Source organism: Typopeltis vanoorti, chromosome 9 (assembly GCF_054136105.1).
Source record: "Typopeltis vanoorti isolate ZY-2024b chromosome 9, IOZ_Tvanoo_1.0, whole genome shotgun sequence".
Taxonomy (NCBI): Eukaryota; Metazoa; Arthropoda; class Arachnida; order Uropygi; family Thelyphonidae; genus Typopeltis; species Typopeltis vanoorti.
The window spans coordinates 144,677,538-144,694,133 of NC_143557.1; the positions used below are offsets into that span (position 1 = coordinate 144,677,538).

Sequence of the window (16,596 nt, forward strand, 5' to 3'; positions counted from 1 at the left end):
CCAAGATCTAAGTGGATTTATTCGATCAGAAGTGCCTTAGAAGCAGGGAATGTTAGATATGACAATATTGGAATGCTCACAATAGATAGATTTGGAGAAAAATCTGTCATTGTAACTTGAACCCTTGGAGATACATAACAGGAAATTCATAATAATAGGTGGGAACATCTATGCAGTCATTATGGGTCTGAGTGAGCGTTCTTTGTGAATTCTCGGCAGGCCACAGGCATGCGGGATTTTCCAAAATGGGTCTTGTTTTTTGATATCATCTCTGATCACTAAATTAAGAATTCAGTTTGTGGATATAACTATTGATTTTGTTGGTTTTATCTTGTAACAGAAGGGAACATTTCCGGTTGTGTTTAGTAGCATCCTTAATTACTACAGCTTTTCCTTTGTCTGCTTTTGTAATGGTGAGCTGGTTAGGATTTTTAGGGCCTTGATATTAGCTAGAGACAATTTTTTTTTTTTGAGGGGGGAGGGGGACTATTAGCAGCAACATTATTACTTGAGAGAGTGGGAAAGTTTCTTTCGATGTTATATCGTTAATCTAGACAATATGTAGACTATCCATCTGTTCACTGCCAGGTCGCCTTGGCAGTGAGCAGAGCAGTACTATGGCTAGCTTTTGTTTTTGAACAAGTGGTCAAACCTGCAGTTAAGAATGCATCTATTTTTACTGTAAGATATGTTTGAAATCATGCTGAAAAGGTCAGTGTCTAAGATCAAGGATTCTGTCAGAGAATAATAAAATTGTTTATTCTTGGTAATACATGTGTTTAATAATTGTTACTATGTCATGTGCCATTAAAATCTTGACCAAACAAGCTGGTGGTATTTCACACAGTACTATCACCCAGATAGGAATGTGGCTGGTATCTAATGCAGAATAAATAGTTTAAAAACAGCCCAAACACCTTGTAACAATTACTTTTTTTTCTGACCTTCGGACTACATCAAATTTAAGAAATATAATAAATTCATACAGTATTTATTACATGTTGAATTGCCCAAAACTTGTCCATATATTTATGGTATAGAGATATAATTTTGAGGAATGCCCCGTATTCCTCAAAAAAAGGGGAAAAAAACAAGTTCTGCTTGAAAATTATGTTTTGATGATTTCCAATAAAATATCAACAAATTAATTTCATGGGTCTACAATTTTGTTCATGTTCTTAAAACACACACCTGACCTGTAGCTTCTTAATATAATAAAAAATATTCAAAAATATATCCGAATATCAATGACTTTTTATCCAGATTTTTATTCAATACATAAAGCTTTACAGTTACATACAAACATATCTTTTAGATTGCTCACTGCCTGAATTCAAAAGCTTACAAATTTATTTTAATATATGATGTACAATCACATTCAACTGAAAATCATAAGTTGGCTACTGTAACAATATAGCATCCTATTCTGAACAGTTAAATAAAAATGAAAGAAAAAAATGAAACAAAATTTAAAAATTAATCTGAATAATAAATTACTTTGTGTGTGCACACACACAAAAAAAATTACATGCATAATTAATTACCAGCAGGTCAAAACTGTGGAAACTATAGTACCAATAAGTCAATATTTAGCAAGCTATAAACAATGTTTATTCCACAAATAGTTTTCGGCATAAACATAAAAATAGTGCTAGTGTCTCAAAAGCAAAAATGTTTTGAAAGGAGTTTTTATATTATATATATATATATATATAATCTATCCCAATTGCAAGGAAGAAACTTCTGTTAGCACTATAAATTAATACTGTTCAAGATGCAGTCTATATATTCATATACAGAAGCACTTAAAAACAAAACTGATAATATGAACTATCCATCCAGTTTTAATTAATATCAGTGGACTATGAATAATGACTAGAATACCTACAAAACAGAAATTAAAAAAAAAAAAAAACTGGTGAACTTAAAATAATCAACAGACAGTCAGATGCACAAAATAGATTCCAAGCTAACACCAAAAGAAAGCAAAAATAACAAGTGGGGATGAGGGGTAAAAAAAGCTAATGCTCTTATAATTAAAAAAAATAAAAATCAGAATAAGATGCAACAGTCAGAAAAGCAACTCATTTAATGAGATTTGTAAAATAAAACTTCAGCTTCTTCAGTAAAGATATATATATATATATATATATATATACAGTTAAACAAAAAAATTACAGGTAAAAGTTGTGAATTCTTTATGGACAGTAAACATTAACTATTCTCTATTTTTTCAAAAAATTTCTAGTTTGTGTGTAAAATTCAAAAGATTCACCACTTTACATTAGCAAAATATATTTTAAGAAATTAGAAGTTTTCTGAATAAAAATATTTACTTACAGATGTAATTAAAGATAAATACATTAAAGCTTAAGAATCTGACATGGTATGAAACAAAAGCAAAATTGGTTGAGATATTAAGAGAAATGTAAAATTACAGTGCAGGCATGTTGTTTGGCATATTCATTATTACAATTAATTATGAATCTTCCTTTAAATGGTATTCTGATGCCATGTAACAAAGTATGTTCTCATTGTGCAACATGTGCACAGTGTCCTTTATATTAAACAAGGTCAGATTAAGGTGATTTTTTATCAGTGATGCCAAGTCATTTTTCTCCATATTACACATTCAAAAGAATAATGGGATTTGAAATCAGGCCCATTAAGGAATAGAAAGAATGAATGTAAGGGTCTGGAAACTCAAAGAAGCATCCAAGTCCATTGTGTGGGATTGTATGTTTTACATAACATTATGAACTTTGTAGCGGTCTATAGCTAAAATGATAATTAAGCAAGAAAATAGGAGAAAAGAAATTTGTAATCATAATATTTAAATGGATTCAACCTTATAAAGTTATTTTAGCAACATTATTTGCATGTCTAAAGGCCATTTTTTTTTTTTTTTTTTGACTAGTGAGAAAAAGTTCAAAAACGGTCAATTCATGCATAAATGAAGGTTAAATTTGATTACTATTTAGCATCCAACAGTGATTAAGATACAAAAAGGGAAAAAAGTTGGTTCTGTTTAAATATTATTGCTTCAACTTAATTGGAATGCAACACAATTCTTCAAAATTTTAAATTGATCTAAGGATCCATGAAACATACAGATTACAACTGTTCTGTTTTCTGGATTCCAAGATCATTTTATTTTTTGTGATGTACATTGATGGAGGGGCATTTTTTTTAAAACTCATACAAAATAGGTATAAGTAGTTATAACACATCAGTACCGTGTGTGGGGTTCATGCAGAAAGCTATTTGGGAGGAAAAAAAATAGGTGGAATAAAAAATGAAGAGCAGAAGCATGTTTGGTGTGGTTGCAGTTGTACTGAGAATGGATACTGGGCAGCAGCTGCTTTTGTTTTACCTGAGCCAACAAAAAATGAAAAAATTATGTCTACCAGTTCAGTGTAGCAGTGACCGTAGAAGTTCCTGTGCAAGAAACAGAGCTAAAAGCCATGCATCTATGAGGGAAAGATCACTACAAGATGAATTGCTCTTCTTTGGAGAGCATCCAGATTTGGAATTTGTATAGGTTTAACAGCTGGGCAGGTGTAAAACAGACTCCCCAGCAGTAAAAAACTTCTTTTTTTTTAGAGGCTGAGGAAGTTACTGATGTAATGTTTTTCACAGCAAAGGCTGGGGGGTTAATATCAGTCCAAGGAGCGATAAGATCCTGTTTGGTGATCTGTGTATTACTGAGGGTTAAGGAATCTGAGCTGAGATCCCCCTTTTGCAAGAGAAAATGCAGGACTACATTTTGGTCACAGTGAAGGTGATCAAATTATCCTTACCCCACTGAAAGGTGGTATGGAGATCAGTGTTAAGGTGAATGGGATGTCTGAAAACTACACAATTTTTTAAAGGAATAGGATGAATGGAAGGTGCTATTGTCGGTAAATCTGGACAGAATTTGTGGAGATTGAGAACAGATCATTTATATATATGGAGAAAGAGGACAGGTGATAAAATGGAGCCCTGAGGCACTTCTGCACTGGTGGCAAAACCTAAAAGAGAGGATACTGTCCACCATGACACAGTGAATGAACAACCAGAGAGAAAGTTGACTACAAGTACAAAGAGTGACAGGTAGGCTGAAGAAAAGCGATTTGCTAAGCAAGTCTTGATGCCAAACAAAATCAAAAATATCAGCTGAAATGAAACCATCACAAAAAGAATTGTCAAAACTTAAGTGCCTTTGTAGCATAGTCAGATGAGTAATATACCATGCATCCTCAGGTTAGAAAAATTCTTGCTGCCTACATGAACATTTTGTTGCAGTAAAATACTTTCAACTTAAAGGTAAGTTAAAAAGTTGCATATGGAGGTGGCAGAGTGAAAGACAGGGCTCACTGATGGTGACCTGAATGCAAGAGTAAAATCATTTAAGATGTCAAAAGATTTCTGTAATCAGTGGCATCTTGCAGAGCAGAATATTTATCATTAAAAAATTATATATGTCAGGGGGCATATATTGAGGGTGTGCGGTGCACACCCACAGAATAGCAATATCACCGATATTATATTTTTGCATTGATTCCTGTCAAAAACTTCCCTAATTGTTTCCTGGCTTCACGTGATTCCTAAACTTAAACAATATACTAATGCTTCATGAAGAGGGCACTTTTGGACGTGTGAACACTGAATCACATTCATGTTAATAGTCCAGTGTGCGGTCACAAATACAGACACCTTTGAGCCCTTTTAACTGAACTGATACATAGATAGTGCAGCAGGTTTAAATTCTTAGCATTCCAGTGGTTTTAAACCACTGGAATGCTAAACACACATACCCTGCCTCACCCAAAAGGCAAGGCAGAGTGTGTGCTGAGACAATAGCACCCAGAAATCAGTGGCTGTGATTTGTTATTGTGTCAAACAATCCAATTGCACGTTGTCATTTGTCATGAATTGTTGTGTTTGTTTTCTGAGTTTCATCTGTTTTGCATGCATGAAGTGTGAACTACCGTGTTTAGGACACCGATATAGACAAATTTTTAATATGTATAATTTTCTATAAATAATTATTAACTTTTTTAGCCCATATTTACAATGGGAAACAGTTTTGACAATCCACTGAATGTCCCATTTTCTGCCAGAGCTTTTGCGGATTGTATGATTGTAGTCAAAGGATGTAAGCCATGTCCTCCTATTCCGAATTTATTATTATACCAACCAAATACAGTATAGCATTCTCCTTTATTTATCATTGTTTTCTAATATATCCTAAGACAAACATTGGCCTCCACACTATGCAAATTTGGTTTTAATTAATTGATAAATTAAAGTATTCAAAGTTACCATGCAGTTAATTACATTGGACCAATCAATGTGAATTTTGTAGTATGGGTTGCATAAGCTACATGACAGCACACACCCAACCAAAATGGGCATGCGACACTACCAATATATATATATATAAAATAATATATGGTAGTAAATTTAATTGAAAAGTGTAAATGAGAAATCTGAGCAATAATGCAACTTGAACATCAACAAATAGTGAGTTTAAAAAAGTTTAAAGCTCACATATAAAATGAATTAAATTCATTGGTTTTGATAATCTAATATCCATAAATTCTAATACTCTAGGAATACACCCTCTCTAGATAAATTTAAGATTTTTTTAAAATTCATTAAACAAATGAGCCCCTTCTCCTAGTTAAGGTTATAGATGAAATTTTTTGATATTTTATTTAATGATGAATAACATAGCAAGCTGAACCTTGCATATTATTCCTTTCTTTAAAATTCTTTAATAGTGATCTAGAAAACTTTTTTTTTTTTTTTTTTTTTTTTTTTTTTTTAAACAGCTGGTAGTCACACACCAGCTATGAAAAAAATGTTCATCCACACATTATATTTTGACAATATATGAGTTTCACTATACACCTTTGAAGTTTAGTAAGCAGAAACACTTTGATGTTAAACTAATAAAATGAGTAAATAACTGAGACTAAACAAAACTAGAATTTTAATATTCGAATTGTAAACTATTCATACTGTTCATAAGAAAATATGTATCTAATAATTACATATCTGCAGGAAATAACATTTTACAAAATAATGCATCCTATATCCTAACTATAAAAAATAAATAAACACTGTATTCATTTTTCAACCCATCTGTTAATGTGGAGTACTTTCTCAGGGCTAAGCCCCATAGTTTGAATAATTTGAAGATTACAAACATTTTGATGTCTTTTTGATAATGGATTTAAATGGAAAGCAAGAAAGAAACTAAGAACTAAAATATTCAGTATTTTATCCTCAAAACATTTATAAGTATATATATATATATATATATATATATATATATATAAAGACAGGAGAGAGAGATAAAACACAAAAGCCAAAAATAAAGGGGGAAATTTTTCAATAATGAGGCCTGTGTAGCTCAGTGGAAATGGTACTTGCATCCTCTGCACTAGACCATCCAAAGGTAGACTTAAGTGCAAGTCTAGTCGCCAACTGGAGGAACTTTTTCTCAGCCTATCTTTAACCAGTTCCTGAGTTAGTTGATCCCTGGCACAGGCAAGCGAGCTTTTTTTTTTTTTTCTCCCAGAAACTCAGGTTTTTCATCCTGTAAACTCAAGAAAATCGACAATAAAATCCACATTATTTCAGACAGTAACATATTCTGTTAGGATTAGGTATGAAAAAATGGCAGCACTTGTTTGCTCGTATCAGTGCTTTCTATAATTATTATTATGTGACACCTCCAGGGAGTCCAAGAACTCATCGAGGGAGGGCACCTACTGTACAACTCTGTCTCCACCACTCAATCCACAACTACACCAACATCATCTACCACCCACCATCACCAGTCTCACAGACAATCACAAACATCCACACCCACAGCAGGACTCGAACCCGCAGCCTTTTGACTGGAGAGCAGATACGCTAACCACTCAGCCAACTTGGCAGGCCAGGCCCAAGAGTAGTAGAGAAAGGCGAAGGAGTAATGAAATAATAATATAATTAATGATAGACATGTACCAGATATCACTAATTGGCTACCGGTAGAGATTAAACTGCCCACTCAGTCTCCAAAAGTTGGATAGGGTTTTAAAGGGCTTGCCTTTAGCTAACAAAATCAATGTTATTGCTAAATACAAAGATAAAATTAGTAAATGTTTTGGTTCGGTTGTACATATGCAGAAGCACCCTTAAATTATATGAATCTGATAATTAGAAAAAATAAAATTAATAAAAAAAGAAATAGGTTTGCTATAGCTATTGAAAATATAATTAAATTATCATATAATTTACTAACCTATCATACCATTCTTTCTATGCAGAAGATATGTGTGATGATGTATGGTTAACATTATTTACGTGATGTAATTAGGAATAATAAACGAGATCATATTTTAACTGCAGGATGCATTTGTAAGAAAGAACAGATCTAAACATTTTGTTGCTTCATGTAACAAAATGTTTAGATAACTTGGTGTGATAAAATCAAGTGATAACAGCACTTTTTTTTCTAGTAGAGAATACCTCACCTATGAAGGATGTCCTATGTTCAAAAAAATTGTTACCTCCTCAACATCTGTTGAGGAGGTAACAATTATATAACAAATAACACTTATCAGATATGGATTTCCTGAATTCATAATTAAATGCTTTGAGTTTTAAATATGCCTAATAACTTAATTCTTAAAGTGCTTGGTTTAGGTAAGCACCCTAGACATTTTCCTGGCTGAAGTGACATATCATTTTCTGCAGAAAAATTGCCTAATAAAAAAATAAAATAAGAAGTTGGACAATCTTACAGCATCTTGAAATAGATGTCTTATCTATAAGACCAACCTTGTCACAAAGCAATGGACATAAAAATACTGGAATAGCTCTCATATTCTATCACAAAATGCTATGTGATTTCTTTTTTCAAAATAATGATTTGGACCAAAAAAAAATCTCAAATTTCAATGCGATACTGAGAGCACTATGTGCCTAGTATCTAAGGCTGAGCTTGGTTATCGCTTAATATTATTCTTTATGGTTAGTATTTTTTATGAGTTTAAATTTTACATCTTTTGTATTTTTCTAAAGTCATATATCCCACATATTAGTTACCCATCATTCTCAGAATGAAGGGGTAAAAAATTCTGATTAAAAATTTATCATTCTCTATGAATAGATAGCATTCCATCCTTGTCTTCAAAATTTTGACACTTTATAACTTTGAAATTGTGAGGACAACACAAAGAATTCTGGGAATGATGCAGAGGACACTGACTTGTAGAAGTAAGGAAATTCTTGTTCCATTGTATAAGGCTTTGATTAGGCCACACGTGGACTTTTCTGTGCACAGATTTGGTCACCTGGTTTTCAAAAGGACAAAGAGATGTTGGAAATAGTCCAGAGATGACTTACTAAGGTAGTTTCTGATCTCTAGAATGTTGAATATGAGGAAAGGTTGAGAAGATGAAATTTATAGAGTCTAGTGGATAGGAGGAAGAGGGGTGATATGATAGAGACCTACAAGTTAGTAAGGGGTTGTTATAGATCAATGTTGGAGTATGAGCAGGGGAGTGAAAAGCAGGTTTTTTGCATGCAGAGTTATGAATGATTGGAATGCCTTGCACGAGAGTGTGGTGTCTGCAGAGAATTTGAGTGTGTTTAAGGCATGGTATGATGAGCTGTGTGTGTATGACAAAAGATCCTCCTAGATGAGTCTTTGACTTCATGGGGTCTTAGGATGATAATAATAATAATAAATGGCAGCCCATGTATTTAAATAGGCTTAGTCTGGATAGTATATTCATATACTTCTGGAGAGCTACATCAGTTTGATTTCTCATACTTCTTTCCAACTTTGCATCATGCAAATATCTTTCTTGACCATTTGTGCATGCACACATGGCATACGTAAGCACGCACACACAGCACTGATATGCTATAGATAGATGTCACCTCTTATGTGTGGGATTGATATGAAAAAAAAAAAAAAAAAAAAAACTGCATATTCCTATTTATACCTCTCCTAATATCGTTAGTATGTAATACTAATGGCTCTAATATCCCCTGCTGCATATTCCTAGTAACTTTCTGCTTTTGAGACAGCTATTGCATACAGTGCCAAATAAAAGTTCAGAAAAGTCATGGATTTTTTTTTTTTAAATGAAGAATTGACCACAGGTGGCAGTTCTTAATTTAAGCAGTCAGCTGCAATATGTTTTATATTAATGATGCACCTACATGGTTTACCTGGATTATAGGATCAAGACAAATAAAGTGAATATATAAAATAAATTACAGCTAACCTTAAATGACATCTCCTAACATTTACAGTTATTTTCTCATTTCACAGCTGGGTTTTAGAAAAATCTTTTGATTATCCAACAGCAGGAAAGCTGCGGGTTAGATGAATGAAGTGCTGTATTACTGAAGGTGTGGACACTTCCATTTATGGATCAGTTTAAATGAAGGTTTGTTCATTCGAAGATTATTTGAGGTACTGTATAATTAATATGACAGTCACCTCACAATAAATACATCACAAATAAAGGCAATTTTACCATCCTACTAGTCCAATTATCAAACTTAAGTAAAAAATTTACTATTGTCTAAAAATCCCAAAACCGCTTAACTTTTCTGGAATCTCAGAAAAGATTCTCAAATGTCACTCCTTAAACAATACTAGTAAAACATACTGCAAAGCAATCTGTACATGGAAAATATACACTACGACATAATTTAGTCAACTGTGACACAGATCAAAAGCAAACTAATGAGTTACTAAATGAAAATAATGAGATGAAAAAATAATATATATGTATATAAAAATTATTTATACAGGAACTAAATGAAACTAAAATTACTACTAAGTGTTTGTTATATTAAGAAAAATATTTTTATTTTTTTTAATAGGCAGGTAAAATTATTAAATTTCTAGACCAAAAGTCAGAATGATGAAATGATCTTTGATTATATCAATTGGAATAGTTTGCAAAATTTATGCCAAAATAACTGTATATAATGACAAAAAAAAACAAATGAAGAAAAATTATTTTCTAAATAAGCCAGAAGTAATATACAAAAAAAAAGCTAATAATTATACAAATGCAAACTGAATATTGGTAACTAATTTAATGAATATAAATTACCACTGACAAAAACTGAGAGAGAGAGAGAGAGAAAGAGAGAAGAGTTAAATATACAGAATTATATCTGTTTTACTAAGCCAACAAAGAATATGCTCACACAGAACTGTACAACAATATAATAACTATACAGCAACTATATAAATTGGTTACATGCCGAAGTCTTAAACACATTAAAAGTTCCTTATTTAATAAAGGCATGTCCAGAAATTTTATTTTAATTTACAATTTCATGTTCTGTGAGTATCTCAGAGATGAGGAACCTTCCCTCCCCCATTAGAAATTAGAATACCTACAGACTATTGTGGATAACTCTTATGTTTGCTACCAAACACTTTCATTCTAACAGAAGTTATCAACTTTTTCATACTTGTCACAGAAGTATATCCTAGGGACCAATGTACTCTGGTCACATTATTCTGGCAGTAAGGCTTGTTTTAAATTATTTTGGAACACCTGACAAAACACAGGGTCTAAGTTGAAATTATATAACTGGAGAGTTACTCGTAGCTGGCTTGGCTCACAGAATCAAACAACTACACAAGTTTCTCCCATTCAATGGCATGTATTTTAGAATGAAACTTGATAAAAATAGAAGTAACATGCAGTGGCATGAAAAAATTTTAAAGCTAACTAAACGTAATCCACAATGCATACCTACTAATAAGAAATATTTTGTAATTAATCTCTCTGATTACAAGTCATCAACAGGTGAAATTGTGATTCACAAAAAAGTCAGCTTGGCCAAATCCCTAAACATTTTTTTTCTCCTTATTTCTGAATGGAAATTACTGATTCATGATCAGTTTCTGTGATTTCATTTAGTATTAAAAAAAAAAAAATCCATAAATGATAAAATACTACTAAATTCTAATTAAAATCAATTGCATGAGCAAAGAAAACATTAACATTATGACTACATTACCAAATTACAAATGTTACTGCATACTCAACCACCCATGAAGAGCCCTCCAAGAAAAATCAAATAAATTGAAAAATGGATGCCCATGCCAATAGTAATAAAATAAAATAAATTCGACAGTCTTATATAAAATTACCTGAAAAATTATCTTCACTATTTAGATCAAAAAAATTCAGATACCATATAAACCAATGCATCATATAGTATCCTACAAAGAATCTGCTGCATCACTCTCCTCCCTATATCACATAATCAAAACTAATTATTGAGAACCTGATTTTGGCATCTTTTGAGAACATCACTTCTACTCTGATGTAGAAGTTCAAGTAGCTATAAGAATCATCTGTTCTGTTATAACATCTTACCCTAAAAGATTTTTCTCAACCCAGAGGATATAATGAATGCATTCAAGGTTCAGCTATCAGAAAAACTTTGAGGTGGTATTCCTCTCTTAAAAAGGTATTTAACCTATTGTAGTTAGGATACTTATCATGAAACAGTACATGCAATCTATTTATAAATTTGAACAACAAAAATAAAAAATAGATAATATATACATATAAAATCAACCATTCAAATTAAAAACTAATTACCTATTAATTTCCATCATTTCACAATCACACACACCAGCAATGAGAGGTTCAAAATTTTCCACAAGGAAACAAACTGGAAACTACCTCCATTTTGATTCTTATATCCTCTGGTCCTTCATAACTAATTCCCGAGTTCCTACTTTATATCTTTAACAAGAAATCATGCTCTTAATTAACTGTTTTTTTTTTATTTGCAACTACTATTATTATTAGTTTTTTTTATATGGACCCCACCCACAAAAGGTTAATTAGTGTGTTAGACAATCCAGAAATCCTCCTCTAGAGACTGAACATGGAACTTTTATTTTTTACACCACTTCAAGTCTCTAATAAGCAGGGTAGTGGTCTCACATCAGGCAATGAAATTTATCTCCTTACCTATACATTTTCACAGTGGAATTCAAACACAGAGCCTGTTGAAGAGAAGACACACTAACCATTTGGCAACATTGCTGCTGCCAAATGGTTAGTGTGTATTATGTGTGGGTGGAAGCACTCACAAATTAAGTGAAGGAGTGTGCCTACCAAAATCCAGCAGTCAAAACTACAGAAACTGCTTTGTATTCATTAAACAATTCTACAAAAGCATTCTTAATGCTTGTCAAGGGATAGATTTTAAAATATTCTCACAGTGCAAACTGAAATATCTCCATGCTAAAAAACATCACTATTAACCAAGAGTATATACATTACATCGGTTACAAAGTTAAATACTGAATTGTAAATCCACATACAAAGCATCAACTACAACATGTTGCTTTTCAGGGTAACAGATCATATCAAAAATGATAGCCCCCCCCCCCTTTAAAGATCAAAAGGATAAGAAAAAAAATAGACTCTCCATCTCTTTGCCCCTCAAAATCAAAAGAATCAACCATATCATCATGCATATGATAGAAGGCAAACAAGCCAAAAATAGAGCAAGCAGAAATCATACTAAAGTTCAAAAACTCACTATCAAGTAGTGTAGTAGCAATAAAAAGGGCTTAATCCTAAATACTTAATAACCACATCTTATCCATCTGGGATAGATACTTCCAAAGTAAAATATAAAGAAATATATTGGACCATCCAATGCATGTCCATAGCTGGAAACATATTTCAACTGCTTATGTGTATTATAAATGTCACTTATGTATGCAATAAGTATGCATACACATAAATGGCATGTATCTATATGTATGTAAACATGATTATTGACATATTCCTTTCCCCACCTTTTTATTCTCCAGATTGCACTTCCCATGTTCATTCTGCACTAAAAAAAGCACATGACTACAATAACTTTTTTTTACTGACTTCAGTCTGAAGACAATGAAAACTGTATAAACCCAACTTTATTGAGATTTCTGTTACTAACAACCCCATGCCGTCTTTCTTTCCTATTCTTAACCTTTCAACCCTATCTCCTTTTTTCCTAATTTTTCACACTGACAATTAATAACAATGATCCAATCAACGAGATGCTGTCTGCTGCACCAAGAATTCTACAACTCCAGGTAAAATTTATGTTTTGACAGATTATTCCAAAATAAAATAGCCTTGCCACTATTATAATATAAGACAAAAGATGTACTTGTGAATATATATTTACATAAGTATATGCATTAAGTATTATTTATGGTTCTTAAAATTGGAAAGAATTAGTTTTACAATTTTATTTAGTGCTTAAACCAATAGCTATAACAATCTATCATGAGTTTGCAAATTATTAAAATAATGAAACTGGCAAATGAATTGCCAATTTTGCAGGCTATCAAAAGATATCAGGCTGCAACACAATTCATATGCTGCTCTAGTAATCATGTTTTTATAATCTATCAAGTAAAATTTAATTTATCAGAAATTAATGTGAATATTCATATTTGCTGTGTTATTAAAATTGCTCACAGTCTGTGCGTTGAATAAGCAAAGATGTGGGTTCAACACCTCTGGCCTATCAAACAACCAAGAAAATTTAAAAAATATGAATTGTCAACCATTCTGCAAACAAGCATTACTTTAGGTAAGAACAAATCAATTCCATTTTTTCTTCTTCCTCCTTAAGTATATGATTGTAGTAATAATATGGGAACATTCAATTACAGTAATCTTTTATCTATGAACATGAGAATGCAACAAAACTTCTGCACCTCCCCAACTTGTAGAAATATTCTAGATGGCAAAAACAATTATTTCAGAGCATGAACAAGTATGCTCAATTAAAAACCCATTAATAAAAAAGTGATTCATGAGCTTTAAGTTTTGTCAGGAATGTAATAAATGCTTTTGTTGATTTAGACAAGAAAATTCTCATCATTTCCCACTACTTCAACATTGATATGAAATATATGAATAAGAAGAAAATTCTCTCTTCTATTCATATTACCTCAAGTGGTAGTATGCTGGACAATATAAATCATATCACCTGATCAAGCTGGCACCCCAACTTTTCCAATGGAAATCTATAGGTGGTTTAGGTTTTATAATATGGGAATTCTGTTCTAGAAATAAAATACACTTTTCAAGCCACTTCATGCTTCTGATACGCAAAATGGTGGTCTCACATTGGATGATAATAATCTACTATCTAAAAACAGTTACACTATTCACCTTTCAGTCTGTCAGATTCATAAAATGACATGAATAACTGGTTTTACACAGGCCTCACCTACTGATGGGAGGAAGGGGAGATAAGGTATATGAAGTGGTCGAAACCCATCTAGTAGCAGGAAAAGAAATAGATTTGTTTCTGATGATGAGTCATTATAGGCTTTTTTACTATGCAATGCTTTTAATAACTGATACACATGTGTGGATATATCAAATTCTAGCTAACAAGAAAATTTACAAAGAAATTCTAAACTGAAATTTCTTTTTTTATTATTATTATTTCATGCCAAGAGATATTTTAATTGTCACAGGACTCTCAATAAAGAATATTCCATAAAATACTTTATATTTCATTTTTCAATCCTTTTTTTTTTTTTTGTATATGAAACAAATGATAATATAAAATAGAAACAAAATCTTATCACTAAGCAGAATCTGGAATGCAACTATGATTTTTTTCTGCAAGTCAGCAATTGACAAAATAAAAGGTTCAATTAACAAATTAAGTTCTCTTATTAATAATTTAGTTTTGAAAATCAAATCCAAGTGACATCGATTTTAATATCAATCTTCTAATGTGTCATAACAAGAAAAGTTCCAAAAAGTTTTCTTTCATGTAATACTACTTGATGTATTAAGAATCACAGAATAAATTACAACTGTGCAAGCAGAGAATGTGTATAGAACAATTACAGGCAACTTATAATGCTTTGATTCTGGGGAAAAAAAAAAGTTGACATTTATAAGAAATGATATTTTACAGTGTCGCAAAAATAAAATTACTTCTTGCAATTATGAGAATCCTTGCTGAATATTCATACATAACAAACAAATGGATCTGAGAATGGCAGCTGACACTACAAATGTATAAACTGGAGAATCTTTTAAAAGCATATCTGCCAATAGAGGAGGAAACAAGAGGGGGAGATCAAGAGGAGAAAAAAAAGGGAATGTTCCATACTTACCACAGTTATATTTAAACAAGAAGAAATATCAAAACATATAATTTTCTAACACACAACTACACAAAGGGCATGAAAACTGTGGGAAAGAACAGACAGTCTGACAGGGAAAGGGAAGGTAAGGAAAACTATCAATGTTAAACGTGGGAGACAATGGGAGCTTAAATTTATGGTCGGTGACAAACTCATCAACAGCATCCACCACCTTGGCTGGCTCCCTGACCACTAGCTGGAAGTGTAGGATTGGTTGGTGAATGTTGGGGACCAATCTTAATTCCATTTGCCTATAAGAGAAAACAAGAAAGCAAAACATTAAGGCATTCCTAGTTTTCTAATAATTTTCTTAAAAGTGCTAAAATGTGTTAAGTGAAAGTGTTACGCTAGTAAAAACAGTTATGTACATTATCAGCAAGTAAACGATCACAGCACTGTTTCTTGAACTGAATGTCATGAACAAATGTTTGCTATCATAAAGCAACAGCTATATTGTAGTAAACACGAAATTATATTCCTCTTTATCCAATATTATACCCAATCATATATAAGCAAAAAAGTTGGTATACAAAATTGGCCATGATGCAGAGAATACTGACTTGAAAGAGTATGGAGATTATGGTTCCCATGTATAAGGCACTGATCAAGTTACATATTGGTCAAATGGTTTACAAAGGGATAAAGAGATATTGGAAAGGGTTAGGCGATGACTAAGATAGTTTCTTGTCTCTAATGAAAATGAAGATGGATCAAGGAAAGACAATTTGCAAAATGCAGTGGATAGAGGATGAAGGAAAGGTATATGAGACAAATTACCATATTAATGCAGGAGAGGTTTTTTAAAGAATGGGTAGAGACAGGAGAACAAAAGACCATCACTGAAAGTTTAGGAATATATATATATATATATATATATATATATATATTATTTAATTTATATATATTTTTTTTTTTTTTCAGGGAGGGTGGGCAAATTTCTTTTTTGCATGAAGAGTGGTAGAAAATTGGAATGCGTTGCCTAAGAAGGTGGCACGTCAGCAGATTGTGAATGGGTTTAAGGCGCTGTGGGTTTAAATGATAGTGGGACCTTCCACAATAATTTTTTTAAATGATGATCTTCTATATGAGAGATTAAGCAACCTACAGCACATTAGCACCATCTAGTGAGTACAAGATGGGTGAAAAGCAACTTGTTTACATTTACTTTAAAGAGCTGTGGATTGTATTCTGAGGAAATTACATAAGATAGGAGACTGTTCTAGGGGGAAGCAGTAAAGGAGATACAGAGGAGGAGAAATCTGTTCTGTGAGTTTTGAGTATTTCTGCGAAGAAATTTTCAGTAGCTCAGCATGTGTTTCGATAGAATTAACAGAGGTAAAGGAATTATTGATGCCAGTTCAGATGAACATCAGCCA

At 32.1% G+C, this 16,596-nt stretch overlaps 1 protein-coding gene across 1 annotated transcript in view; it reads right to left on the reverse strand.

The window, feature by feature from the left end:
• Nucleotides 1-1,248: 1,248 nt before the first annotated feature.
• Nucleotides 1,249-16,596, reverse strand: part of Rab2 (RAS oncogene family member Rab2) — a 197,406-nt gene continuing 182,058 nt past the window's right edge. Inside the window, exon 8 of the mRNA XM_090398372.1 lies at nt 1,249-15,471. Coding sequence (XP_090254498.1) covers nt 15,376-15,471 — 96 coding nt within the window. The 3' untranslated portion in view covers nt 1,249-15,375. The remainder of the gene's footprint in view (nt 15,472-16,596) is intronic.